At 52.5% G+C, this 26372-nt stretch overlaps 1 protein-coding gene across 6 annotated transcripts in view; it reads left to right on the forward strand.

Annotated features, from left to right (window-relative positions):
* The window catches only part of IFT43 (intraflagellar transport 43), a 103015-nt gene that overhangs the window by 31954 nt on the left and 44689 nt on the right, over positions 1-26372 (forward strand). For 3 of the 6 annotated variants that reach the window (XM_089322416.1, XM_089322415.1, XM_008272015.5), the window contains exon 3: positions 1564-1628. In XM_089322416.1, the coding sequence (XP_089178542.1) occupies positions 1564-1628 (65 nt within the window). Of the gene's footprint in view, positions 1-1563; positions 1629-4129; positions 4160-12556; positions 13102-25884; positions 25996-26372 lie in introns of those variants that run through there. The other 3 variants (XR_016226620.1, XM_008272014.5, XM_089322414.1) reach the window with 3 other exon arrangements.

The following is a 26372-nucleotide window of genomic DNA, read 5'->3' on the forward strand; positions in this document are numbered from 1 at the left end:
GTGGTGCATCATGAGTTTCCCCCTGCAGATACGAACACTGCGTTTCCACTCCTGTGTCTTCCTTGTTTCTCACGGAGATACACAGAACCCTCAAGTAGCTCTGTTGCCGGCCCCTTGCATAGAAAATTTAAGTTTGTTTTCTCTAAAGTGCTACTTCCACTTCCCAGGAGTTAAGCTGCATCCAAGTGTTCGACACTTGGATCTTCTCGGTAAGTCATTTCCAGCAGATCTGGCTCCCTCTGCAAAAAGACCTTGTATGTAAGTGGAGCACGTCCTTGGCAGGAAAGAGCGTGGATCATGGTGTGAAATCAAACTATCAAAAGTATAGAGATACCCGGGCTTGGTGGGAGGGTGTTTTCTTTTAAAAGTTTGAAGTTAGACTTTAAAAAAGGGAGCAACAACAGAACAGCCAAGGCCCAGGGGTCAGCAAACCATGCTGCCTCTCTGTGAAGTTTCATTGGAATGGCTCTGCTCACTTGTTTACTTGTTATCCATGGCTGTCTGTCGTTCTCCAGTATCAGAGCTGCAGCAGACTTCATGTCCCACAAAATGAAAAACGCCTGCCTCCTAGCCTTTAGAGGAGAGCTTTGCCGACCTCTGTTTTGGTCTGCTTATCAGAGAACTTTCTTAGACCCCACGCAATACTTATATGAAGTTCTCAGAAAAATAAAATGGATATTTCAAAGAGCAGTCCTGGGAGAATCCTGGGTAATTAAAAAAGGAAATGCTCTATGTGTTTTATCCAACTGAAATGACTCAGGAGCGGCTGCTGTTCCCTTGTTATTTCTGCGTTATGCTAGACCGGAACTGGTGCGTGCGTATGGGTGTCTGCACGTGCCCATCGCTGCTGAGCGCCTCCTGGAGTACATTTTTAACCCGCTGATTTAGTTTATGATTTTAAAGCAAGTCTCACTCTTGCATCTTTATTCTATTACTGTCCTGTTTATAAAAGTAGTCCAGGTTATTTTCTTAAAAAAAAGAAAAAAAACCTGGAAAACGCACAATAGCACAGAGGAGGAAGATTCGGACTGCCTGTAACTGAGTCCCCTCCGCGTCTCGTGCACACAGATGCTCAACACTGAGTGTCGTGTGTGAATCTTTTCACAAAACCCTAGGAAATGAAGATGCATCGGGCTTTCCCTTACCCGTTGGTGTGCGTTGCAGCGCAGCCTTCCTCAGCCGCCTGGCGCTGTTTTCACGTGTGTCCCTGCATTGGCTCGTGGCCTTGTTGCTGGCCATTTCAGTCGTTCCCAACTGGTCACCCTTCAGAAATAAATCATGGTCCGCTCTGATGCGTGCCTTGGGGTGGATCCCTGGGATTGGGATGGACGGCTCGCAGAGCCTGAGTGTTCTTAAGCCTTCCAGTGGACATCCCAGACGGACCTCCAGAAACATGTTGTCGGTTTACATACCTGTCATGTGGGTGTGCAGGCAGCACGTGTTCGCAGTAAACCAGAAACCTACTCAGAAGGCTTTGATGAGCTGGGTATTGGCACTGGTGGCCTTAACCTCTGCCAGCATTGAGTGACGTTAGTCACTGTCACTGTCACTGTTTCCCCACAGGAGCCCCCTCCCAAACCACCTCGGAGGCACGGAGGCTGGGCTGACGACTCCTCGAAACCACCAGCGTGAGTACCAGCGGCTCCCAGGCCGTCGCGGGTGGGATGGGGGCTTCACAGCTGTGCTCTTGCATTATCTTTCGTAATAGCTTTATTGAGGTGTAACTCACACACCGTATAGTTCACGTCCTTCAGTCGTCCTCAGGGTAGTCACAGAGCTGTGCAAACCTAATCAGTCTGGGAGCATTTTCTCATCACTGCCTCTCCCAAAGAAACCCTGGACCTGTTGGTGGCCACTTGCTGTGGCCCTCCCCGCTCCCCTGCCCTAGGCACCCCCAGGCAGCTTTCCGTCTCTGCGGTTTGTCTGTTCTGCACATTGGGTGTATATGGAATCTCGCATCGTGTGGTCCTTTGTGACTTGCCTCTTGCGCTCTGCATGTTTTCAGAGCTCACCCACATTGTAGTATTCTGTGTTTTTCTTTTTTCTTTTCTTTTTTTTTTTTGACAGGCTGAGTGGACAGTGAAAGAGAGAGACAGAGAGAAAGGTCTTCCTTTGCTGTTGGTTCACCCTCCAATGGCTGCCACGGCCGGCGCGCTGCGGCTGGCGCACCGCGCTGATCCGAAGGCAGGAGCCAGGTGCTTCTCCTGGTCTCCCATGGGGTGCAGGGCCCAAGCACTTGGGCCATCCTCCACTGCACTCCCTGGCCACAGCAGAGAGCTGGCCTGGAAGAGGGGCAACCAGGACAGAATCTGGCACCCCGACCGGGACTAGAACCCGGTGTGCTGGCGCCGCAAGGCGGAGGATTAGCCTAGTGAGCCGTGGTGCTCTGTGTTTTTCTTAAAGTCATTTTGTAAACAAAATAGAATTCTGTTAGAAACTGCCCCTGAGCTCTGTAGTAACAGTGCCGACAGTGTTCATTCATAAATAAGAGCTGTTCGGGCTGCCATCACTGCGCCTCGTTGCTGTCTTGTGTTTTCTCAAGTTGGTCTGTAAGGATTGGTGCTCGACCCTCCAGTATTATCCCCTCAGCCTGTCCACTTGTCTCAAGATTCCTGGGAAGAACAGTCAAATGTCACAGTGCTCACGCGCGCATGTTTGTGTGTGTGTCTGTGTTTAATATTTATTTATGTATTTAAAAGGCAGAATTCCAGAGAGAGGAGAGACAGAGTGAGGTCTTCCATCCGCTAGTTCACCCCCGAAATGGCTGCAATGGCGGGAACTGCACCAGGTTGAAGCAAGGAGCCTGGAGCTTCTTCCGGGTCTCCCACCTGCCTGCAGGGGCCCATGTACTGGGTCATCTTCTGCTTTCCCAGGCACCTTGGCTGGGAGCTGGATCAGAATCAGAGCAGCTGGGACACAGATCAGCACTCCTCTGGGACACCAGCATCACGGCGGCAGCCTGACACGCTGTGCCACAGTACCAGCCCCGTGGCGACACTTCCTGCCCTGCGTAGGGCTGCAGTGTGCGGCTGCCATGCACATGCCATCCTCCCATTGCTGGTTGATGCTGAACGAGGCGTTTACAGTGGCTGAGCCCCTGGAGTGGACGCGCTAGTGCTCCCTGGAGGTGGTGCAGGGGTCACAGGGAATTCTGTCCACAGCACGACTGTTGCTACTCTTTGAGTCCCCTCCCCTGCATCCCCCCAGACACACACAGCTTAGACAGTGGCTAAACGCTGTGGGTTCTGGAGCCACTACCCCCACCACTCCTTGTCTCAGGGACCTTGAGAGAGCGCTTTAACCCCTCTGGCCTCAGTTCCTTCACCATTGCAGTGGGGTCACAAATAACTCTTCAGAGACTCTGGTGAGAATTAAGTGACTGCAGCCACATAAGAGTGCAGAAGAGAGAGAAGCCTTTAGGAAGCACTCCATAGATGCTGGTGGTTATTATCTTTTATTATTATTATTATTTGAAAGAAATATAGAAAGAAGAGGGGAGAGAGAGAGAGAAAGATCTTCCATCTGCTAGCTCACTCCCCAGTTGGCTGCAATGGCTGGAGCTGCGTTGATCCAAAGCCAAGAGCCAGAAGCCAGGAGCCAGGACCTTCTTCTGGGTCTTCCACATGGGTGCAGGGGCCCAAGGACTTGGGCCATCTTCTACTGCTTTCCCAGGCCTTAGCAGAGAGCTGAATTGGAAGTGGAGCTACCAGGGCACGAACCAGTGCCCATATGGGATGCCGACGCTGTGGGCCGGGGCTCTAACCCAAATCAATGATTATTATATTGAGGGTTGTAAAATGTAGCTTTTTCTAATTCCATCATTTATTCTGTATTAATTGCCTGGCATTTTTCCTTTTTCTTCCCTTTCTCTGTTGCTCTCTCTTTTTCAGATCATGGACTCATGGGATTTTTATTGTTTATTGTGTTGTAATCAGTTTCCATCATTGTGGATAATGTTTTCTGTTTCTGTGATAATAATGATTATTATTATTATTATTCCAAGTTTGGCCAGCGGGAGCTCCTTCAAGCTGGCCCTTTGCCTTTGGTCTTCTCCATTTGTTTTTGAGCATTTGCTTGCTTTCTGCGAGAGGGAGATAATTCTGCAATCACTTGTGTTTTCCTTTTCCAGTCTGGAGTCAACCACTTCTCCAGGAGCGTGGTGAGTCTCCTTGCATTGGAGACTCTTTGCAATTCAAGGTCTGGACATGCGCCGTTCATTGCTGTTGGGAGATTCTTGCTTCTGGGCTTTCTCAGAACAGAGCGAGGACAGAGCGAGGAAATGTGTGTTTCGAAATACACCGTATCCCTCAGTGTGCACAAGTAGTTTCATAATCCCGACACAAATGTCATTCCAGTAAGGAATCTCCTAAGTGAAACTCAAGATTTTATTGCATTCTTTCTGTCCTTAGACTCTATCACACTAAGATTCAGAATACTGTTATCAGAATTACTTGGCTTCTTTCCTGTGTGGGTTAGGTTCCAATTTAATACTCAGATTTATTTATTTCTGTTTGTGTTCAATTTTAAGGTTTTCTTCCATCTTTTTTATTTAATTTACTTTTGAAGATGTATGGCATTTACATGGACCAAAAGGTATGGTTGTAGAGAGAGGTACACTTGGCGATCTCGGACTCCTTCCTCATCCCTCCATCTCACCCCCTTCCGTCCCCCGTAGTAGATGATCCGCTCATCTCTGGTCTGTCAATCCTGCCCTTCAGTTTGCAGAAGCAGGTGTACATATGTGCATTTTCAGTTTTTTCTTCTTTGCTGGGAGTAAACAAACTGCCTTAAGTTTTGTTTCTAAAATGTAGATCTCTGAACCATGTGGAATTTATTCTGGTGAACGACAGGGAGTAGGAGTCCAGTGTTGTGCTTTTCTGAGTGGCTGTTGTCCTAGCACAAGTTTTGTTTTATTTTATTTTACTTTACTTATTTTATTTTATTTTACTTTACTTTACTTATTTTATTTGAAAGACAGAGTTACAGACAGAGGTAGAGACAGAGAGAGGTCTTCCATCCTCTGATTCACTCCCCAGATGGCCGCAATGGCCAGAGCTGTGCCAATCCAAAGCCAGGAGCCAAGAGCTTCCTCTGGGTCTCCCACGTGGGTGCAGGGGGCCAAGGACCTGGGCCATCTTCCACTGCTTTCCCAGGCCATTGCAGAGAGCTGGATCAGAAAAGGAGCAGCCAGGATTAGAACCAGCGCCCATATGGGATGCCAGCCCTTCAGGCCAAGGCTTTAACCTGCTGCGCCATAACGCCAGCCCCACTAGCACAAATTTTAAAAACGCATTCTTTTCTAGTGACTGGAAAAGCCACCTTTATCTTATTCTCATCCTTTGTATGTCCCTGAGTCTACTTTGGACTTGTTATTCTGTTCCGGTGGTCTTCCTCCCTGTTCGTCCACCGTTAGCACTACCCTGGTTTCATTCTAGGCCATAACATTGATTTTAGTGTTAGGCAGAAGCAAGAGCTTGACTTGCAAGTGTAGGGCTCATATGCCAGTGCGAGTCTTACAGAGGAGCCTCATTTGCTAAGTTATTAGGGATTTTAACGCTTGTAAGTTGTGGAATTTACTTTGAATATGGAAGTAAGACGAATCTTACGTCTGCCTCTTAGAGAGCAAAAGATTATCTCAAGCGTTTCTTCCTCAGGGAAAGTACGAAGGACTTTTTTCTGATCGAATTAAGTTTCCTTGTGGAGAGAGACGCTTTTCCTTTCCTTGGCTGCTTTCCTGGTGTTCACTTGCCTGGCTTCTCCGTCTCTGGGCTGGCTCCTAGACACCGGAGTGGCCAGGGCTCATCCTTGAACCTCTCGTCTTCTCTGTGACGTTCACTCGGCCTGATCTCACCTGCCCGTGACGACCCCAGGATCTGTATCTGCAGCGTAGCCCTTCCCCGAACAGCTCCCTGCTGTTCCCAGGGGAAGCTGACGCTGACTGTGTCCACTTGGTCTCTAAGGCCTCCCCTGTGGACCCAACCTGTGTCTCCAAAGACTTCTCCAGTCTCAGTCCGTGGGGACTCCATCTTCCTAGTTACTCAGATCATCCTCGTCAGCCCGGCTCCTCACTTTATCTCAGCTCCTTCAGTCCATCAGCAAACCACGTGAGCTCTGTGATTGACGCACATCTGCTGCCTGCGCCGCCAGCATTTCCAGTATTTACTCGAGTGAGAACTCCCAGTGGGTCTCTCCTGGTTCACCTTTGCCCCCTCAGTGTTGTCTCCACATAGAGTGAGCCTTTGCAAGCACGAGAGCGTTTCACTTGTCTGCCCCGAATCCTCCAGTAGCGTCCCACCCCATCTTGTTTAAAGATTGAACAAATCTTTAATATAGATAGATAGATAGATAGATAGATAGATAGATAGATAGATAGATATCTGAACCAAGGATACCTTGGCACTTCAAGACATGGTCTCTTGTGTACTGCCCACAGTGGAACCCCAAGTTGGTGCAGCCACCAGTAACCAGCTGTGCTGCGGGTAGCATGGGTCAGAAATTAAAAACACTGGCAATCCGCCTGGCCCAAAAATCCCTGCGACTTTACGAGGGGCTTCCATTTGGCGTGCATTCAAGGGGCCTCAGAGAGCGCATGGAACAATGGAATTCAAAGGCTGGTGGCGGAGAGGCGCTGACAGAGTTCCTGGGAAACCCAAAGATGTAAAACCCACAGACTTTCCCCTGGCTCACAAGGTGCAGGCTGACCGCACTTTGTATGAAGCAGCACCCCTTACCCTTCTGTTCGCCTCATCTGCTCTCTCTCCATGCGCATAAGTACAGTGTTGTCTGCAGTTTCCATGAGAGGGGACACAACTGTCTTACGTACGTAGCCCCGGTACCTCAAACAGGGCCCGAGCCGTACCACCCAGTGATGGTGTATTGAACAAGTGAACGAACAGCCAAGAATTTTGAAAGGGTCCTTTGCTTTCCGTGTGGCGAGTGGAGATCTGGAAGGCTGGAAGACCTGCTGGGGACCAAAGCTGTAGGAAAGATGACAGCAGGGAGACTCGGGGACGTTTTGGAGGCGGAGTTAGTGGGAGTGCCGTTGGCTGAAGGCAGGGCGGGGGGAGGAGTTAAAGGTCACTGCGAGGTGCCTGGGTCAGGGGTCAGGTCGGGTAGTGGTGCTGTAAGGTGGGGAGGACAGGAGGAGAGACTGGGGGCTGGCGCTGTCCATGCAGGTCGTTCCCACAGTTCAGTGTAGGAGAGAGGTGAGAAGGAAGAGGATGCAGCAACAGAAGACCAGAGCGGGGCCACGGATTTGGCTGTGTGAGGTTAGCAGGGGCTTTTGAGATAGTGGCTACGGTGAGTGTGTTGGGGCAAAAGCCCAGACTGCAGTAGGTGGAAGAGGAAATGGGAAGTGAAGAAATGCGGACGGCACCAGGGCCACAGCTCTCCACAGAAGGGACGGTCGTGGGGGAAGGAAGTCCAGATTGAGAATTGAGGTTGTGATGCAGGAAGAGTGGTGACCGGGCAGCAGGGCGGACAGAGATGGGGCAGGACCTTGGCAGGACTGGCCTCCTGAGGACTCTGGTTAGCAAGTAAGGGGCTGCTTTCCTCCAAGACAGGAGGGGACAGCGGCGCTTGTTGAGCTGCCTCGAGGCGCTGCCTTGGTGAGCTCGCAGACGCGGACTCCTGCTTGTGCTGCTGACAGCCAGGCGCAGCCCGCGCCCCTGTCCATGGAGCGGACGTTCTGGTGCAGGGCCTCAGGCATCGCCATTCACAGCACTCAGAGGTGTCAGGAGGAGGTGCTGTAAGCGGGGGTGGGGGGTGGGGGAGTGGCGTGCTTCATGATTTTGCTGTGTGATGTGGAGAGCAGAAGCACTGTGGTCAGGGAGTGCCTTGCAGAGGAGAGGGGGTGCATGGAGGACCACAAGGAGAGGACTTGGTTTAAGGTTGGGGGGGGACAGTAACTTGGTGGTGAATCTGGCTAAAGCAGACAAGTCACACTGGGAAGCAGTGTACTCACCTGACGTCCTTTTCGGATGCTAATGATGGCACTGTGCTCATGCCTGTCCTCATTCGGTGTTTAGGCCTCTGCCACCCACGTGGGAGACCCGGGCGGATTCAAGGCTCCTGACCTCGGCTTGGCCCAATCCTAGCCGTCTAAGGAGTGAACCAGTGGATGGAAGGTCTCTCTCTCTCTCTCTGTACCTCTGCCTTTTAAATAAATTAATTCATTTGAAAGCATTCCCATATAGTGGAAGGCTTAAACACCAGTTCTGGAGGCTGGCAGTCCAAGGTCAGGGTGCCATTGTGGTCAGGTTCTTGGTGAGGGTCCTTTTCCTGGTTGTGTCCCTACCTGGTCTTTCCTTGGCAACCGTGTGCAGGGAGAGAGATATCTTGTCTCTTTCTCACCCTCTTCATCTTCATGGGAGCTGCTCCTTTGTGCCCTCGTCTAAACCTGGTCACCTCCCAGAGGTCCCACCTCCCAACACTACCAGTTGAGGATCAGGGGTTCAGCGTGAGAATCTGGAGGGATAAAGTGAACTTTCAGTCCGTGGCATCACCATAAATACACATTATACTAGTTCTCTCGGGTAGATTCTGCTCATAAGACAGATGGCCCTGTGCAAGGCGGTAGCAAGATAACAAGGCTTACGGGGCTCTCAGCTACGCCGCCACAGTGGGAAGCCCAAGGGCTGGTTCTGGGTCTGACTGGAGAGTCCACAGCCGAGAAACAGGAGTTCCCGGGCTACCTTTGCTTCATCTGTGTGACGCTGCCCAAGACAGAGAGCAGGGTGTGTGTGCCCCGCCTGTCTCACTGGCTAGAGCACGCAGATGCTCACCCCTGAGTCGCAAGAGTGGGATCAGGCATTGCCTGGGCCCTGGGGTCACCGCCTGTCCCCTCTGCTGACACCAGCGTCCTGGCTGAGCCGGAGATTCCCTCCCAGCACCAGCTGTCCGAGGCCCCGAGGTCGCCCGTGTTGGGCCGCTTGCGGTTTTGCTGGGTCATTGACATGGCCCCTGGGGAACAGAGCTGAACAGAGAGGAAGCAGACTTGGTAAAGTGAGGAAGGAGAGGTGGTCTGATGAAGTTTTGTCTCAAACTGTCTGTTTTTGGGTCTGTCCCTGCATTGATCTGCAAGGGAACGAGGCAAGTAATGGCCCCTCGGGGACTTCCAGGACTTTGCTCTCAATGTCAGCCGTCATTTTCAATCACCCTCTCCCTCCCAGCCATTAATTTTGGCCCAGGATCATGGGGACTTGTCCATCTATCACTCCTAATTGACACTAAATGATCTGTCAGTTTATTGATGAACGGCAGGAGTGGAATTGTCACAATATATTTTACTTTCTAACAACTCCTCCTGACAATTTTACCTTGTCCATCTCACTCTGCTCACATAAATCTCCACTGGCCGCTCCTTCCTTCTCATGGGCTGTCCTGGTGCCAGCCACTTCCACGCCATCTGCACGTGTCAAGGACATCAAGATGGCGGTCGAACTGCTGTGAGCAGGCCCGAGCTGGCCCCCCTTCCCTCCTCCTCTCTCGCTCTCTTTTTTAATGGCATAGATGTTCCAAGAATACTAAAGGGCTTCTGTCCTCTTGCTCCGTGTCATTGCCATACCAGAGTCTCTTTACCTTCTTGCTAGCAGCCAGTAGTTAACTCTCGGTAGACTACCAAAGTGTGAAAGGCAAAGCTCACAGAGCCCGCGGCTCCTCCATCTGTAAGCAGGCTCGCAAGCCGTGTGCCGCTCTCTTACACCAGGTCTGCTCAGCTCGTCCATCCCCACCGGAGTCAGGCCCACAGAGGTGTCACAGAGGGGAGGCTGGCCGGGACTTCCCCGTCGGTGTGCCGAGGGCTGCACTGTGGCTGCGAGTGGGGAGGGACGTGAGCACTCTGCCTCTGGGCCTGCTGGGCTGTTAGGGCTGCCAGGGCACCTAGGCTGGTCACCTGGCCACAGAAGTCTTGTGCACCCACCCCCCTTGCCGTTTAAGGTTGTGTATAAGGGCTGCGTGTTGTGAAGAAGGCCAAGTCCGGAGTCAGACATACCTGGGGGTACGCAGTCTTGGCTCTGAAGAAGGTGTGCGTATGAATGTGAAAATCCTTTACCTTTTCTGAGGCCACAGTGAGCAGAAGAACTTGACGGTCGGGAAAGGATGTCATTGGTTCCCTCCCTCCCCCTTTTCCTGCCGGAAGTAATTGTTCATTAACTGATACGAGCTGTTTTTGTTTATTAACTATCATGCCAGTCAAAATCAATGGTCATTCTTTAATGTCACCTGATCTCCAGATCATATTCAGTTACCTTCCAGTGTCTCAAAGATGACTTTTTACAGTTAGATCATTAAAAGGGACAAATCAAGGGCCACGTGTTGTGTTTAGGTCTTGTGTGTCTTTAGTCTCTCTTGTTCTGGAACACTCTTCTCCCCTCCCTCTCCCATACTTTTGATTCTTTTTTTTTTAAGATTTTTTTTTATTTGAGAGGTAGAATTACAGAAAGAGGGAGAGACAGAAAGACCTTCCTTCTGCTGGTTCGCTCTCTGGACTGCTGCAACCGCTGGAGCTGCGCCGATCCAGCCAGGAGCTGGGAGCTTCCTCCAGGTCTCCCATGTGGGTGCAGGGGCCCAAGGACTTGGGCCACCTTCTTCTGCTTTCCCAGGCCGTAGCAGAGAGCTGGATCGGAAGAGAAACAGCCCACACATGAACCGGTGCCCACGTGGGATTCTGGCGCTGCAGGCAGAGGCTTAGCCCACTATGCCATAGCACCGGCTCTCGGTTTTTTGTAAGAGGCTTGTCCTGTGGAGTGTTGTCCTGTAGAGTGCTCCACATCCTGGATTCGGCCCATTACTTCTTAGAGAGTTTAACTTCTCTGCCCTCTGTGCCCACTGTTGAGCTCCTCGTTAGCTCTGGATCTGTTGAGATGAGCTATCTAGTTCAATTTAGGCTCCCTGTTTCGGCAGGGACACCTCGTAGGTGGTACGGTGTGCATCCTGTTGGGTCTCGGCTGAAGGCACAGGCGTCCAGTTTTCCCGTGTGCAGTGCGTCTGTGGTTGCTCCCTGGGGTCGGGGGTGCGTGAGCCGTCACCTGAGGCTCCATCACACACCCTCCTCGTGGTTGAAGCATTCGGCAAGCATGGTCGCTTAGAGCCGTGATTTCATTAAAGGTCACACGGGGTCTTTCTAATTTTTGCTTCCCAGCAAAATTCTTCTAGAAGGAACTTCCTTTCAGCAACTATTTGGTTGTCTGAAATACAGGTTATACTTGAGATGCTGCCTTTTTCTCCCTCCGGTGTACTTACTTTGAAAATTTCCAAACCTCTAGAAAAGTTGCAAGAAGCACCCATACACCCCTCGCCTTAAACAGCCAGTTGTGTTTGTCTACATGCGGCTGTAATGCTTCATTTCTCTAATTCTGTTTTTGTTTTTACTGTTTTTTCGCTCTTTTATTTATTTGATTTGCTTGAAAAGTGGAGAGTGGGGCCAGGCAGGCAGAGAGCGCTCTTCCATCTTCTGGTTCACTCCTAAAATGCCCTCAGCAACTGGGGCTGGGCGAGGTTGAAGCTGGGACCCTGGAACTCAGTCCGGGTCTCTCACCTGAGTGGCAGGGATCCAGCCCGTGAGGCATCACCTGCTACCTCCCAGGTGTGCGTTAGCAGGAAGCTGGAATTGCGGGGGAGCTGGGAGTCAGGCCCAGGCACTGCAGTACGGGGCACGGACATCCCAGGCACCACTGAAATGCCTGTTGCGTTTTTATTTTCCACTTACCTCTTGGAGAGCTGCCTCTGCCTCTGCCTCTTTTATTACTGGTAACTAGTTATCGTACAAGAGGTTTTTGTTTACGTTGTTTGCTTCTGGGTGTGTAGTGCGTGGCACAGTACATATCTGGTCGAATCAGTGACTTTTGGACATTCATTTCTAACATAGGCGCCAGTAATTCAGCAAGGAAAAGGTGTCCCTGAGTCCTAGTGAAGTAAATAACTTAATCTTCAACATCCAGATACTCAAGTTTGCTCATTTGGATTTTAAGAAAATAAAATTAGAAACAATTTATTTTCCACGTGATGCTCTCTAATAAAAGGATTTTAATTATTTATTTGATGGGAGTAGAGCTACAGAGAGAGAGAAGGAGACAGAGAGAAAGGTCATCCACCCGCTGGTTCACTCCCCAAATGGCTGCAACGGCCAGAGTTGCACCGATCCAGAACCAGGAGCCAGGAGCCGGGAGCTTCTTCCAGGTCTCCCACATGGGTGCAGGGGCCCAAGGACCTGGGCCATCTTCTACTGCTTTCCCAGGCCATAGCAGAGAGCTGGATCGGAAGAGGAACAGCCGGAACACGAACTGGCACCCCTTTGAGGTGCGGAGGCTTAGCCTACACCACCACAGCGCCAGCCCCTCTGCGTGCAGCTCTTAGCCACAAAGAACCCGGAATCTTTATGAGAGGATCATGAGTCCTGGGTGCCAGAGGTGGACAGTTATGTCTCAGGGATGCATGTCCAAGCCTGGCTGAAGTCAGATGGTGCAGTCCCATGTGAAGTGATTGAGAAAGGAAGGTCCTGGGTAACTAGTTGTGCACCTGTTTCCAGTGACCAGGTCCCTATTTCTGTGGCTTTCAGAGAGGCTCATGGGAGCTCCGTGCTTGAACCCCTGTGTCACTTCATCGTCATGCACCTTGACCTGCATAGGTGCCTTTCATCCATGTGTCTTCCTAGACACGGTAAGTTCAGAAAAAAAGACTTTAGGGCCAAGCAACATCACATTTTTCAAGTATACCTTACATTTGTTCTGTGCTGGCTTCCCAAAGAATAATCTTTTGCTTTGCTCTCAAGCTCTCAACATTCAGAATCTGGACAGATGGTCAAGCATTTGGCGTGCTAGTTGAGATGCCACTTGCGATGCCCACGTCCCCAGTCAGAGGGCCTGGGGTTTGATTCCTGGCTCCAGTCCTGATTCCAGCTTCCTTCTCATGTGCACTCTGGGAGGCAGTGGTGACAGCTGAGGTGCTGGGGTCCTGCCATCCATGAGGGAGACTCATATTGAGTTCTTGACTCCTGGCTTTGGCCTGCCCAGCCTGGCCATTGTTGGCATTTGGAGAATGAACCAGTGGATAAAAAATTAGATCTCTCTCTCTCTCTCTCTCTCTGCCTTTCAAATGAAGAAAAAAAAATTTAAGAAAAAAATCTGTATGAAAGAACTAGATTACATTTTTATGTTAATGAACATAAAGAATACACCATCATAGGAATTTAATTACATTGTGTATTACTGGAAGTCATATATGTTCAGTAAGAACTGGAGATGAAATAAACAGTGCCCAGACTATGTATGTGCATTGAAATAACTAGTGAAAATAAGTATTCTCACGGAAGCAGGGGGAAATGTGGGCTGAGCCTAACTCATTCTATCCTTAACCCTTTCTTTTTATGATTTTTATTTATTTATTATTTTTTTATTATTTTTGGAGATGCTCAAGGGAGCTGCGTGCTTGAACCCCCCGTGTCACTTCATCACCATGTACCTTGACCTGCATCGATGCCTTTCCTCCATATGTTTTGCTAGACACAGTGAGTTCAGAAAAAAAGACTTTAGCTTCCCTTTAAAAAAAAAAAAAAAAGATTTATTTATCAATTTGAAAGTTATAGAGAGAGAGGGAGAAGGCAGAATGACAGAGAAGGAGTCACAGAAAGAGATCTTCCACCTCCTGGTTCACTCCCCAAATGGTCCCAACAGCCAGTTCTGGGCCAGGCTGAAGCCAGGAGCCAAGAACTCCATCCGGGTCTCCCACACGGGTGGCAGGGGCAATCACTTGGGCCATCTTCTGCTGCCTTCCCAGGGGCATTAGCAGGGAGTTGGATCGGAAGCAGAGCACCTGGGACTCTAGCTAGTGTTCAGTACGGATGCTGGTGTTGCAGGTGGTGGCCTTTCTTGTCTACAAAAACTTGTTTTATAGTAGTTGATTTCATCTGTTTTGGTCCCTGGCAGGTGGGGAGGAGTGAGCATAATGGGTGGATCCTGGCAGAACAGTCTGTGAAGCCCTTAGCCAAGCTGATCTTTCCCACTCAGCCCCTGCCACATGCAGCAGTGCCAGGTCCCTCCAAAGTCACTCCTCCTCGCAAAGATCAAGCATTTGTCCACCGCAGGACAGTGTCACAGAGCCCTGTGCCTTGGCTGGCACACACACCCACGTCTAGCTCTGCTAGGGCCCTTTTGGGTAGAATGTTGCCCTTTGATGGAGCAGAGCTCAAACCTAACTACATTGAGAAACGTGGATCAGTTCAAGAGGACTGAGTAGGATGTGGAGATGGGTGTTTGGGTCGTTGTGTACCTTGCGCCAGCTTCAAAACTTTAGAACTCCTGGTTAAAGTTACTTTCATTTGTTTGTCTTTAGATAAATAAGAAGCAGACATGGAGTAGGATTCAGAAGGTAGAAAGGGCGGTGGCTTATGAACCGCAGTGCGCTCTCCCTTCCCGACTTCCTCAGCTGCCAGATTTCCCTTCCTGGAAGCGGCCACTGCTAGGCGGGTTTCTTTTTTCTCCTGGCATTGACAAAAAATGCAGGTTAATAAGTCTCCCTCCCCATCACGCACACAAACGGTAACATGTGTTTTCTGCTTTCTTGAACAGTATTTCTTTCTGCCCTGTTTGAGGATAGATCTGCCTCGTCTTCAGTGGCGCATGGTACTCAGGAATTTCCTGCCTCCGTGAGATCAGAGTCCTGAGTGGACCTGGGGTGTGATATTTTCCCAGGCAGCCGGTGTTTATTCATGGAGTAGCCGAGGCATGAGCCTTGGGAAGTATCGCGGAGGCTTCCGGTGTGGCACAGACAGAGCCCCTGGGCTAGGGAGGACGTATGCAGTGCATCAGGGTTTTTCTCATGGAGGATTTTTCGGGGCTCATACAGGATGTTGGATGCAGGGCAAGCAGAGATGTCCTATGTTATGTATTTTTTTTAAAATGTTTATCTATTTATTTGAAAGTCAGAGTTACATAGAGAAGGAGAGGCAGAGAGAGAGAGAAAGAGAGGTCTTCCATCTGCTGGTTTATTCCCCAGTTGCCTGCAATGGCTGGAGCTGTGTCGATCCAAAACCAGGAGCCAGGAGCTTCTTCTGGGTCTCCAACGTGGGTGCAGGGGCCCAAGGACTTGAGCCATCTTCTACTGCTTTCCTAGGCCACAGCAGAGAATTGGATTGGAAGTAGAGCAGCTGGGAGTTGAACTGGAGCCCATATGAGATGCCGGCACTGCAGGTGGCAGCCTCACTCTACGCCACAGCCCCGGGCCCTCTATGTTATATTAATTGCAGTTTAGGGCCTGGATGGCTTGTCTAGTGTCACTAAACCAATTCAGTTATGCAAATGGCGAAGTATGAAATAATTGAGAATCTTGCACTTCTGTCGTGTGCTTCTCAGTTGAAGGCAGGCAGTCTGCCCCCAGAAGCCCCGTCCTTTCCCTCTGCAGAGTGGAACAGGCTTCCTGACAGGTGGCCCAGGTCACTGCTCTGCCTGGAAGGTGCCAACTTGAGATAAACTTGTTGCTTCTGCATGTGTCCCAGTGAGTGGACAGCCCAGGCCTTCTGCTTCTGAGGGCCTGAGTGGAATTTGTGCTGCTGGCCAGCACTGTGACAGGTCACAACACTGCCAAGTACAAGTACCTATAAAGTACAAGTTCTGGTCCTCACCTCCCACAGGTCCTACTCCAGCTTCCTCTCCAGCCCTTAACCTCTCCTTTTTTTTTTTTTTTTTTAAATATTTATTTATGTATTTCAGACCCAGAGTTACCACAGAGAGAGAGAGAGAGAAACAGACAGAAAGGTTTTCCAACCACTGGTTCACTCTCCAAATGGCCTCAATATCTGGAGCCTGGCCAGGCTGAAGCCAGGAGCCAGGAACTTCTTCCAGGGCTCCCATACAGGTACAGAGGCCCAAGCACATGGGCCATCTCCCACTGCTTTCCCAGGCCATTAGCAGAGAGCTGGATTTGCAGTGGAGCAGTTGGGACTTGAACTGGTGCCCCTATGGGATTCTGGTGCTGCAGGCAGAGGCTTAACCTACTATGCCATGGTCCTACCCTGTCTAAATAAATTAAGCTACCCTTGACTTTAATTGTAATAAAAAACCAAGAGTGGTACTAGCATGGGTTTCCAGCATGTCCTGTGCAGGCTTTGACTTGAGCCCTTTCTAGATTTTGGTTTTGCACAAGTGAAAATTCTCCAGTGACCTGAGTAGGGTTATTGGAGAGTCAGAGGGTCTGTGAGGGTCAGGAGGGAAAAGAGCAGCCCCAGAAAAATCCTGCACATTGCAGTAGCCAAGGACGCAGTCGTTATGGGATGTTCCTTTGCTTCTCTGACTGACACATACTACAAGGATCTGCCAACCAGAAAGTTAAGAGTCTCTCTCATCCAATCTCCTGTCAGATCCCAGAGCCGGGTGGGGTCTGTTTGAAGCCCACCGTTGCTGGGGAAGTCACTCTGAGAAGCAGCTCTGAGAAGCCCTTTTAGTTGTACAAGTAAACTGAGAAACACTTAGTGATGTAAAAATTGCGAGACGACAGAATTTACCTGACGCCGCAGTCCTAGGCGTCTCCCTGCAGGTGACCGCGGAGCTGTTCCTTAGACTCCCGAGTTCACTTTAACAGAGAGGCTGACAGAAATCGTTGTCTTTTCATTTACTTACTTGTTTTACATAAGTAAGGTCAGGTTAAATGGGTTCTTCACCTCTTTTTTTTTTTTTCCGTTGAGAAGTACAAGGTCCTGGAGAGGCAGGAATTGGCACAGAGGCTTAGGTCACAGCTTGGGGCACCCACGTCCTGTGCTGGAGTGCCCGGATCCGCTTCTGATCCAGCTTCCTGCTGGTGGCCACCCTGGGAGGCAGCGGGTGATGGCTCAAGTACTTGGGTCTCCAGCACCCACATAGGAGACTTGGATTGAGTTCTGGACTCTTGGCCTTGATCTGACCCAGTCCCGACTGTTGTGAGCATTTGGGGACTGGACAACAGAAGGAAGGTTGCCCTCTCTCTGTCTCTCTGCCTTTCAAAAAGATGAAAATAAATAAGTAAAAATGTGTTGTAAAAAAAATCTTTTTAAGACCTTGGGGCTCTTTTGGTACATGTAGACAGACTGAGCTCAGTTTTTATACTCCATAATAATCCTTTGTGGGTAGACATTTAGGGTTTTGTTTTGTTTGCCACTCTCAACCCCATTTTTTTTTTTAAGATTTAGATATTAATTTGAAAGAGTTAGAGTTATATATTTATTTGAAAGAGTTAGAACCATCCGCTGGTTCACTTCCCAGTTGGCTGCAATGGCCAGCAACCGGCCAGGCTGAAGCCAGGAGCCAGGAGCCAGGAGCTTCCTCCAGGTCTCCCATATATGTGGCGTAGTCCCAAACGCTTGGGTAATCGTCCGCTGCTTTCCCAGGCACATTAGCAGGGAACTGGATTGAAAGTGGAGCAGCTGGGACATGAACTGGTGCACATATGGGATGCTGGCATTGCAGGCAGTGGCTTTAGCCACTGTGCCACAATGCTGGCCCCAACCTCCTGATTTTCTATTTTATTTTTTTAAATTATTATTTATGTATTTTGAGAGGTAGAGTTACAGACAGAGAGAGGGAGAGACAGAGAGAGAGGTCTTCCACCCGCTGATTGACTCCCCAAATTGCTGCAACAGCCAGAGCCGGGCTGATTAGGAGCCAGGAGCCAGGAGCATCTGCTACATCTGCCACACAGCTGCAATGGTCCGCAAGCAGCAGAGAACGCCCAGCGCCAGCCCCTGCAACCTCCTGATTTTTTAAGAAATAGCTCTAATCTTTATAAAATGTGCAGCTCCATCCTTGGGAACATATTGTACAGCCAGGGTGTAGAACCTCTTGTGGACAGCCCACGTGAATTACCTGGCCCTCCTGTGGTGTGGCTAAGGACACATACCCAAGTAGCAGAGACGCACACACACACACACACACACACACACACCATGTCTTCTGACTTTTGCGCTGGACACCATTGTATTTATCCTCAGAACAGCCCCATGATGTAGGTGCTATTATCCCTCTAGATGGGCAAGCCGGCATTCAGGAAGGTTAAGTAACTTGTTCGAAGTCCCAGAGTTAGTAAGGAGCCAGGTAGGGCTTCAGCCCAGGTGAGTCTGACTGCAGGAGTCCTGCTCCCCTGGGCTTCCTGCCTGCTGTTCTTATGCCCCAGGACACCTGGTACACAGCACCTTTGCACAGGGTGGAGCCTCGGTCTGCATTCCTGAGGGCTGTCTTGCCCTCCTTCCAACATGTTGTACCTGTGAGAATCGTCACAGGGCCTGAGTGCGTGACTTAGGCTTTCTAACCTGCATCGGTTACCTATGTGCAGAGCTGTGCACCAGCCGGCTGCCCAGTCACCAGAAGGTGAGCACAGAGGATGCCTGCTGCACTTAGGGGCACGAGCCAAGGCCACGGCCACCCTGCCATTAAAAGGCTTAATTAGGCTGGTCATTAAGCTCAATTAGGCATTGGAAATGATCGCCCCTCCTAACCCTGCAGTGCCCTCCAAGAGCTGGATCCATTCCCAGGCAGCCGGCTCGGGAGCCAGGTACTGGTTCCTGTGCTGTGGCAGCCTCTGCCTCTGGTTTGCAGCCCTGTGACTCCTTGAGGAGGCGGGGACAGAGTAGACCAGAGCAGTCCAGAGCGAGAAAGTGTGGCCGGAAGGTGCCTTAGAGGCCAATTCTGAGCCACCCTCCTTTGTCAGGGGTCAGGACGTCTGCGCGCCCGTCCCCTCTGCCACTCACTCGCTGTGTGGCCTGCGGGCAAGTCTAGGCCAGGGTTCCCCAAGGGGTTTGAACTAGAAGGTCTCAAAGTTGCCTGTTTCACCTGCAGGGTGTTCTGGTTCTGGGGAGCCCCAGATGTACAAGCCTGGAGCGCAGAAAGCTTGGGAGAGGGAGCTTTCTTTTCAGCAAAGGAAAACATAGTTCAAGAAACTTTTACAGCCATGCAGCGATGGTCTGTATCTATAGGGTGCAGTGTGGCAGTTTGATCCGCGCGTATGCAGTAGGTAACGACCGCATGGGGTGGTTAACATTCTGTCTGTCACTTCGGCAAAGGAGGACACAGGAAACAAGGGACAGGGAAGGCAGTGGGCACTGCGCAGAGCCCTGGGGAGGGGATGCAGGAGGGAGTAGAGGCGCAGGGCAGACCCCCACCCCCGCAGTGGGCTCAGCACCCATGGGCCCCGTCTCTTCCATGTTAACTCTAAGTGGTCTCGAAGGCTCACCCCACCTCAAACCGCGTGTTTGAAAGGAAACTTCGCATCAAGACGGCCGCTGGAAGCAGGTTGTTGTCATCTGTGACAGGAAGCTGCTGGCTAATGCAGAGGCGGGGACAGGCCCTCCGGGTGCAGGGGCCAGCGGCGTGGAGGTTCAGACAGGCAGTGTGTTTAGCATCTCGCACCACGGTGGCTGACATGCAGGAATTGTGTGGCTGTAGGAGCCATACAATTGTAGGAGGTGCCAGGAGAGCAGGGCCTCGAACTCCAGCCACAGCTGCAGCCTGTGGAGGGTAGGGGCCACTGACGTGTGGACACCTGTGTGGCCAGCGGCCCAAAGGGCATGCCGTCACAGGTGTTGTGAAAGCCCATCTCACGGGGCGTGACATGGGTCGTTTTGTAGCTGTGGAGAGAAATGCGCCAACCCGCGCAGGGCCCCGTTTGTGCCCCGTGAAGACCGTCTTCTGGTGCTCTCAGGATGCCCATCGCGTCTCTGCTGGCTCCACACCTGGCTGTCCCCACGCACCGAGCTCGTGTCCCGTGGACCCCCGCTGCCTGTCCTGTGGTTTAACTCGGACGGACGCTCTCCACCTGAGTTAGTATCAAGTCCCAAAGCTCGAGAGCCTGTCCCACGAGACTGCGCTCACTTCACACGCCAGTTGCAAGCGCCAGGTGGTTTTCCCTGGGCTGCTGGCCCACCAGCTACAAACCAGGCTCCCGCGGCCCCTGTCCAGGTTCCGCTAACGGGCTAGCGCGCTCCAGAGCTCGGGGAAGCACTGCACTGCAGATTCACTGGAGAAGAGCAGCCAGGTGAAGGCTATGCAGGGTGGGGCGCGGGAGGGGCCCAGCTCAGGAGCTCCGCCCAGTGCGAGGATCCGTTCCTGCTCGCCAGCCTGGACGCACTTAGGACCGGTCCTCTGGGGTTATGGAGGCATGATTGATTACATCACTGGTCATTGGTGATCGATTCAACCTTCAACCCGTCCCCCCTCCCCGGAGGTTGGGGAGCAGGGGGCTGCAGATGTTGGTGGGCAGGACCGAAAGTTCCAGACTTTGAATCAAGTGGTTGGTTTCCTCGGCAACAACCTTCATCCTGAGCCCGCCCAGGAGCGCCCAGCCGTCAGTCATCCGATTAGCAGACACGGAGACCCCTAGCACGTCAGAAGTCCCGAGGGTTTAGGAATGGGTGTGCCAGGAAGCCAAGTCCACACTTGGAGGAAGACCACGTGCAGCTGTTTCTCACTGTACAATCCCCGCGCGCAGCCTTCTCGGGGCCCCGTCGTCCCCGGGGCTTACAGCGGGACCTCCGGCCCGTGTTTTCCTCTGGCAGCGGCCTGCCTGCCTTTGGCCTGCACTGGCCACGTCTCGCATTCCTGCCCTGAGAACTGCACTCCTTGTATCCATTCCAGATCACTGCCGTCTCTCCTGAGACCCTGTGCTAAGGTTGCCTGCCCAGGATTATGGGAGTCTGGCTTTCCGTGGGCTGCGTGTTCCTTCTGGGCCGCAGTGGGCCCTGGCTTGCCAGGAAGTGTGCTGCCAGGCGGGGCTGCGCTGGTCTGCAAGCAGCAGAGAACGCCACGAGCCAGCAGGCTTCAGCAGAAAGGCTTTGTCTCAGAAACCAGAGGCCCCGCCGCCGGGGCAGCCCCATGGAGCCAGGAGGGGCGGCGCCTCTCCCTTCCTCATGCACCCGATCCTTAGCACGCGCCTTGCTGTTGTGTGACGGCTGCTAGGCCCCCGGGCATCACCTGTTTTTGCATGGACGTGAAGGTGCAGGGCTCTTTCTTTACAAGGACTTGTGTTTTAGAGGCAAGGGAGAGAGTTGTGCACCCTTCGGGGGCTGCTCCGTCTTCCTCATTGGTCAGCATGTGGCACTGGCTCCCCCTCAGTGCAAGAGAGGCTGGGCAAGGTCTGGGCTGTTTCTAACTGGGGTTTGAGTCAAGGCGGGGGGGGGGGGGATGACTTTCGAGTAGGAGCAGGCCGATCTCTATGGCATGACCCCATCAAGCTAAGGTGCAGAGGTCAGTGGGTGAGGCTGTCCTGTGGGAAACACGGGGCCGCACGAGGCAGAGGGTAAGCTGTGCTAAGCACACAGGAACGATCGCACCTAATGCTGGAAGCTTCCTAGAAGTGGGGAATCCTGTAGAACAGAGTTGAAAGCCAGAGATAAAAGTGGCTTTTTTGGTAAGAGTAAACAGAAGCCACTGAAATGGTAGAAGAGAACCGAGACAGGAAAAAGTAAGGCAGGAGATGGAAAAAAAAAACGAGAGAAGTGCATGCCGCGAACCTGGAGGTTGTGGTTGGGTTGTTGTAGGCGGCAGCGGGCAGCTGGTGAGGCTGAGAGCTGGGCAGGTTGCACGTGCTCCAGTGGGAGCGTCAGCAGGTCAGGTAGGGAGGGCAGGCCGCTGGGTGTGCCGGCTGTGGGCAGCCCCGGCAAGTGCGGCACGGGGGATCTGGGGTGCGTGCAAGCAGGGGTGACGGGTCCCTGGAGGCAAAGTGGACAAGGCAGGGCAGGCATTCGGCACGGTGGTTAAGACGCTGCTCGGGACACCTGTGTCCCGTGTCAGAGTGCCTGGGCCTGAGTCCTAGCTCCGCTCTCATTCCCAGCTTCCTGCTAATGGAGACCTGGGAGGCAGCAGTGATGGGCCTCTGCCGCTCATGGAGACAACTGGATTTAAGTTCCTGGATCCTGGCTTCAGCCTGGCCCAGCCCTGGCTATTGTATCTGGGGAGTGAACCAGTGTTTGGAAGATCTCTCTCTCTCTCTTTCTGTGTGTCGTTCAGATGAATAAAATAAAATATTTTAAAAAGAATACCTAAAAAAAAAAAAAAAAAGAATTGGAGCGACTCAGCTAGATACACCTAAGCCGGCACCCACGTCTGGGCTGGGTTTCAGCCACAGGACCCAACGGGGATAAGCAGCACCGGGGAGAACAGGCAGCAGCAGCTGCTGGCCGCCGAGGCCTCCCGCGTGCCAGGGAGTCACGCAGTGCTTGGTGATGTGTCGGTGCCTCATGACATGTGTGACCGTGCCACCCCGTGATGTCATAGCTATGTTGGCTTGTGTGAACACATCCTACGGTGTTCCCGCAGTGCCAGACGTGCTGCCCGATGACGCGTTTCTCAGAACACGTCTGTGTCATTTAGCAGTGCACGACGGGGCTGCTCAGGGCTTTGCCTGAGTTAACTTGTTTGCTCCTACTTACAAAGTCAAGTCTGGCACCCTTACCAGTTCTGCAGCCTTCAAGTGACTCGCCCGAGTGTGCAGATGGCGAGTGGTGACACTCCCGTCTGAGCCCACGTCCTCTCGGTGCGTTCCTGCTGCTGGACAAGCTGCCACAACCTACAGACTTGCTGCTCAGAGCGCTGGAGACTGGTGAGCCTGACACCCGCGTGCCAGCAGTGCCTGGCAAAGGCTGGCCGGGTGCCCTGCAGGGCACAAGGTAGAAGGTGCCAAAGGGCCTCGTGACTTTCATCCAGCCCTTTATTTATTTATTTATTTATTTTTACAGGCAGAGTGGACTGTGAGAGAGAGACAGAGAGAAAGGTCTTCCTTTGCCGTTGGTTCACCCTCCAATGGCCGCCGCAGCCGGCGCGATGCGGCCAGCGCATCGCGCTGATCCGATGGCAGGAGCCAGGAGCCACGTGCTTCTCCTGGTCTCCCATGGGGTGCAGGGCCCAAGCACTTGAGCCATCCTCCACTGCCTTCCCAGGCCACAGCAGAGAGCTGGCCTGGAAGAGGGGCAACCGGGACAGAATCCGGCGCCCCGACCGGGACTAGAACCCGGTGTGCCGGCGCTGCAAGGCGGAAGATTAGCCTATTGAGCCGCGGCGCTGGCCCCAGCCCTTTATTTTTAAAATTGTATTTATTAGTTTGAGAGGCAGCAAGAGCTCCCATCCACTGCTTCACGTCCCAAATGCCCACAATGGCCAAGGCTGAGGAGCCAGGAATGCAATCCAGGTCTCCCACACAGGCGGCAGGGACCCAGTTTCTGGGGCCATCATTGCTGCCTCCTAGGGTATGCATTGGCAGGCAGCTGAAATCAGGAGCCGGAACCAGGAATCAAACCCAAGTACTCTGACATAGGGTGTGGGTGTCATGCTTGCTGCCTCTCTGGTCCTTTTAGACCTGGGCACCTTCTGAAGGTCACAGCTCACTAAACTGGATTGGGTGCACCTCACCGGTCATGTTAAGGTGCACCTCCTAGCAACACGGATTTTTGGAGAGGGCAGATGTCAAAGCCATAGCATCTTCTGGCTCCAGAACCCCTGCTCAAAAGCCCTGGCTTCAAGCTGGTTGTGCAGAGTGAGGCCCAGGGTCCCAGCTCAGCAGGCCCACCCTGGCTGGCCGGACCCTGGGTGAGGGAGCCTGGGCTCCCCTGAGTGCTCGCTGACCCTGAGACAGGAGAGCTGGTTCCTGAGATTCGTGGACGCCCCGTTGCCAACTGCCTGGGGTGGGGGCCGCGGAAGTCACGTGAAGCAGGAAGGAGACCCCTGGGAATGTGGAGAGCAGGGGGTGTGACAGGGCAGTAGAATTCGGCCGCAGTCGGGAAGGCCGTAGCAGGGTTTGACAACAGCTAAGGAAGGAGAGAGGAGAACCGAGGAGGAAGACACCGTAAAGCCTTAGGTAGGAAGCGAGTTGGGCTTAACGTTCTGGTCCCTAAAAATGATTGGAAATGGGAAGGAGCCTCTCTCCCTTCCGCAGGAAGGGGCTGCTCAGGAGGCGCCAGAGAACAGAGAACAGTGTTCGCATGGGGTGGGGGGGGCTGGCCCCTTTCACTTGGAGATGCGCAAAGCACAGGCTGGAGAGGTGAGGCGGCTCCAAGTTCCCACTAACGCTGACATCCCCTTGCCCCACGGCCCAAGGTCATGCAGCTAATTAGCAGAACAGACTGCGCCTGGCAGTCTGCAGCCACGCCCGTCCTCAAACCCGGAGAGCTGCAGCTTTTATCTCAAGTTCACGCAAAGGCCGTGCACTCTGCCGTGTGTGCCGGCGCGAGTCTGCTAGAAGGAAGTCAGCTTTCTGCCCCCCCCCCCCCCGGGGGACCCTCACAGAGAGGCGACGTTGATCATATGGAGCCGTCGTATCGAACAAAAAAACTTCCAAAGAGAAAAAGTTGCATCCCCTGAGCCCGCCGGCGTCTGCGGCGGGGGGGCTGGCGCTGTGCAGCGGGAGCAGCCCAGAGCCAGGAGGGAGCCATCAGGGATGCCAGCCATTGGTTAAAATTCTCCCGACATAAACGGCCTCCTTGTTGTCCCTTTGAAGGATCCGCGCTCTCGAAAATAAAATGCATCTCTGAACATCACACCTGCTTCTTTCCAGTCGTTTACTGAGAAGTAAGCGAGAGCGGCTTTAACGCGGAAGCAGCGGCGTCGGCCTGTGAAGACGTAAACCCGTCAGAGTTTATGCAGGACGCGCGTTTCCCAGGAACTCTGTCAGCGCCTCTCCGCCGCCAGCCTTTGAATTCCATTGTTCCATGCGCTCTCTGAGGCCCCTTGAATGCACGCCAAATGGAAGCCCCTCGTAAAGTCGCAGGGATTTTTGGGCCAGGCGGATTGCCAGTGATTTTAATTTCTGACCCACGCTACCCGCAGCACAGCTGGTTACTGGTGGCTGCACCAACTTGGGGTTCCACTGTGGGCAGTACACAAGAAACCATGTCTTGAAGTGCCAAGGTATCCTTGGTTCAGATATCTCTCTCTCTCTCTCTCTCTATCTCTATCTCAAGATTTGTTTATTATTTGAAAGGCAGAATGACAGAGACAGAGGGAGAGACAGATTAAAAGATCTTCCATCTGCTGGTTCATTCCCCCAAACGGCCGCAGCAGCCAGGTCTGGGCCAGGCCGAAGCCAAGAGCCTGTAACTCCATCTGGGTCTCCCATGTGGGTGACGGGCCCGAGCACTTGGGCCATCTGCTGCTTTCCCGCAGAGCAGAGACGTAAGCAGGGAGCTGCATTGGAGGCGGAGTAGCCAGATCTCAAACCCATGCTCATGTGGATGCTGGCGTCGCAGGCCACGACTTAGCCTGCTGCACCACGACGCCGGCCCTGCCTTCGTTCAGGAGGATCCCGAGCCTCCCAGGAGGCCACCACACGTGGCCCTGTCCTCCCTCAGTGGCCTCGGGTGCTGTGGCTGCTAGTGGTCTCTGCCGTCAGCGCAATCCGCCTGCTGTTTGGTCCTGGTGGGTTTGCGTGGATTTACGGGTTTGGGGGGACCACAGGATGTAAAAGAGGAGCAGAGAAGTCAATGAGTTAGTGACTAGAAGGAAGTCTGCAGGTTTCTCCATCCCAGCCTGGAAAATTCCCTCCAGGAGTCATCAAAGACCCAGTCCGTCGAGCAGTTAAAACTGAATCGCAGCAGGTTCCCAGAAGCCCCGAGGAGCCTGCCCCTGCCCTGTGGGGACGTAATGCCTGCTTGTCCCAGTCACACTGCCTGTTTCTCTTCACTTTCCACCCTCTAGCCTCACGGGTATGTTTCTCTAGAACTGGTGAGACACACGCTTTTCTGTCAGCTTCCAGCCCCTCTATCACAGCGATGGCAAAATCTCGATTACAAGCGTTTAATGCTTCTCTAGTCCTGCCAGCCCTCCTTTTTTTAACAGAGAGATTTGCAGGCTCAGACTTCTGCAATATCCGGCTACACAAATGAAATAGACGGCCTATTACTTTGAATCAGAACAAAGATGTTATTTTTAATCTCACCAGCAGGGGGCAGACTTCACCCAGGAATTTTCTTCTAATTCACCATACCTTCCAGCGGGTGGGGCTCGACATCTGCAGGCAGGATGTGGACCTGGCTTTGTAGATTGCTACTGGGTACGTTACTGATGAACTGCACCAGCAAGAGCTAAATGTGATATCAGTGGCCTAACACCCCAGAGTGCCAAAGTCTGGGTGCTAGGGGTGCCTGCTTGTCTTCAAAAGGAAGAACATGCAGTGCCCACAGATCTATGCTGGATGCAGAACACATGCGCGGCAAGAACCAGGGACCGAGGGCAAGGAGAGGTTTCAGCTATGAGAAACACAGGCCAAGGAAGACTTCTGTTCAGGACTCTGGCTCTGCAGCAGGATGACAGGTGTTGGGGCTGTCGTGGAGCAGAGGGGTCCCAGTTAGCCAGTGCACTGCGTGACCCTGGGCAGCCAGCGTGGCCAGGACTACAGCCGCACATTCCACCTGTCCTCCGTCGGGGTCG

This window comes from Oryctolagus cuniculus, chromosome 20 (genome assembly GCF_051225735.1).
Source record: "Oryctolagus cuniculus isolate XC-2025 breed Fujian yellow rabbit chromosome 20, ASM5122573v1, whole genome shotgun sequence".
Lineage (NCBI taxonomy): Eukaryota > Metazoa > Chordata > Mammalia > Lagomorpha > Leporidae > Oryctolagus > Oryctolagus cuniculus.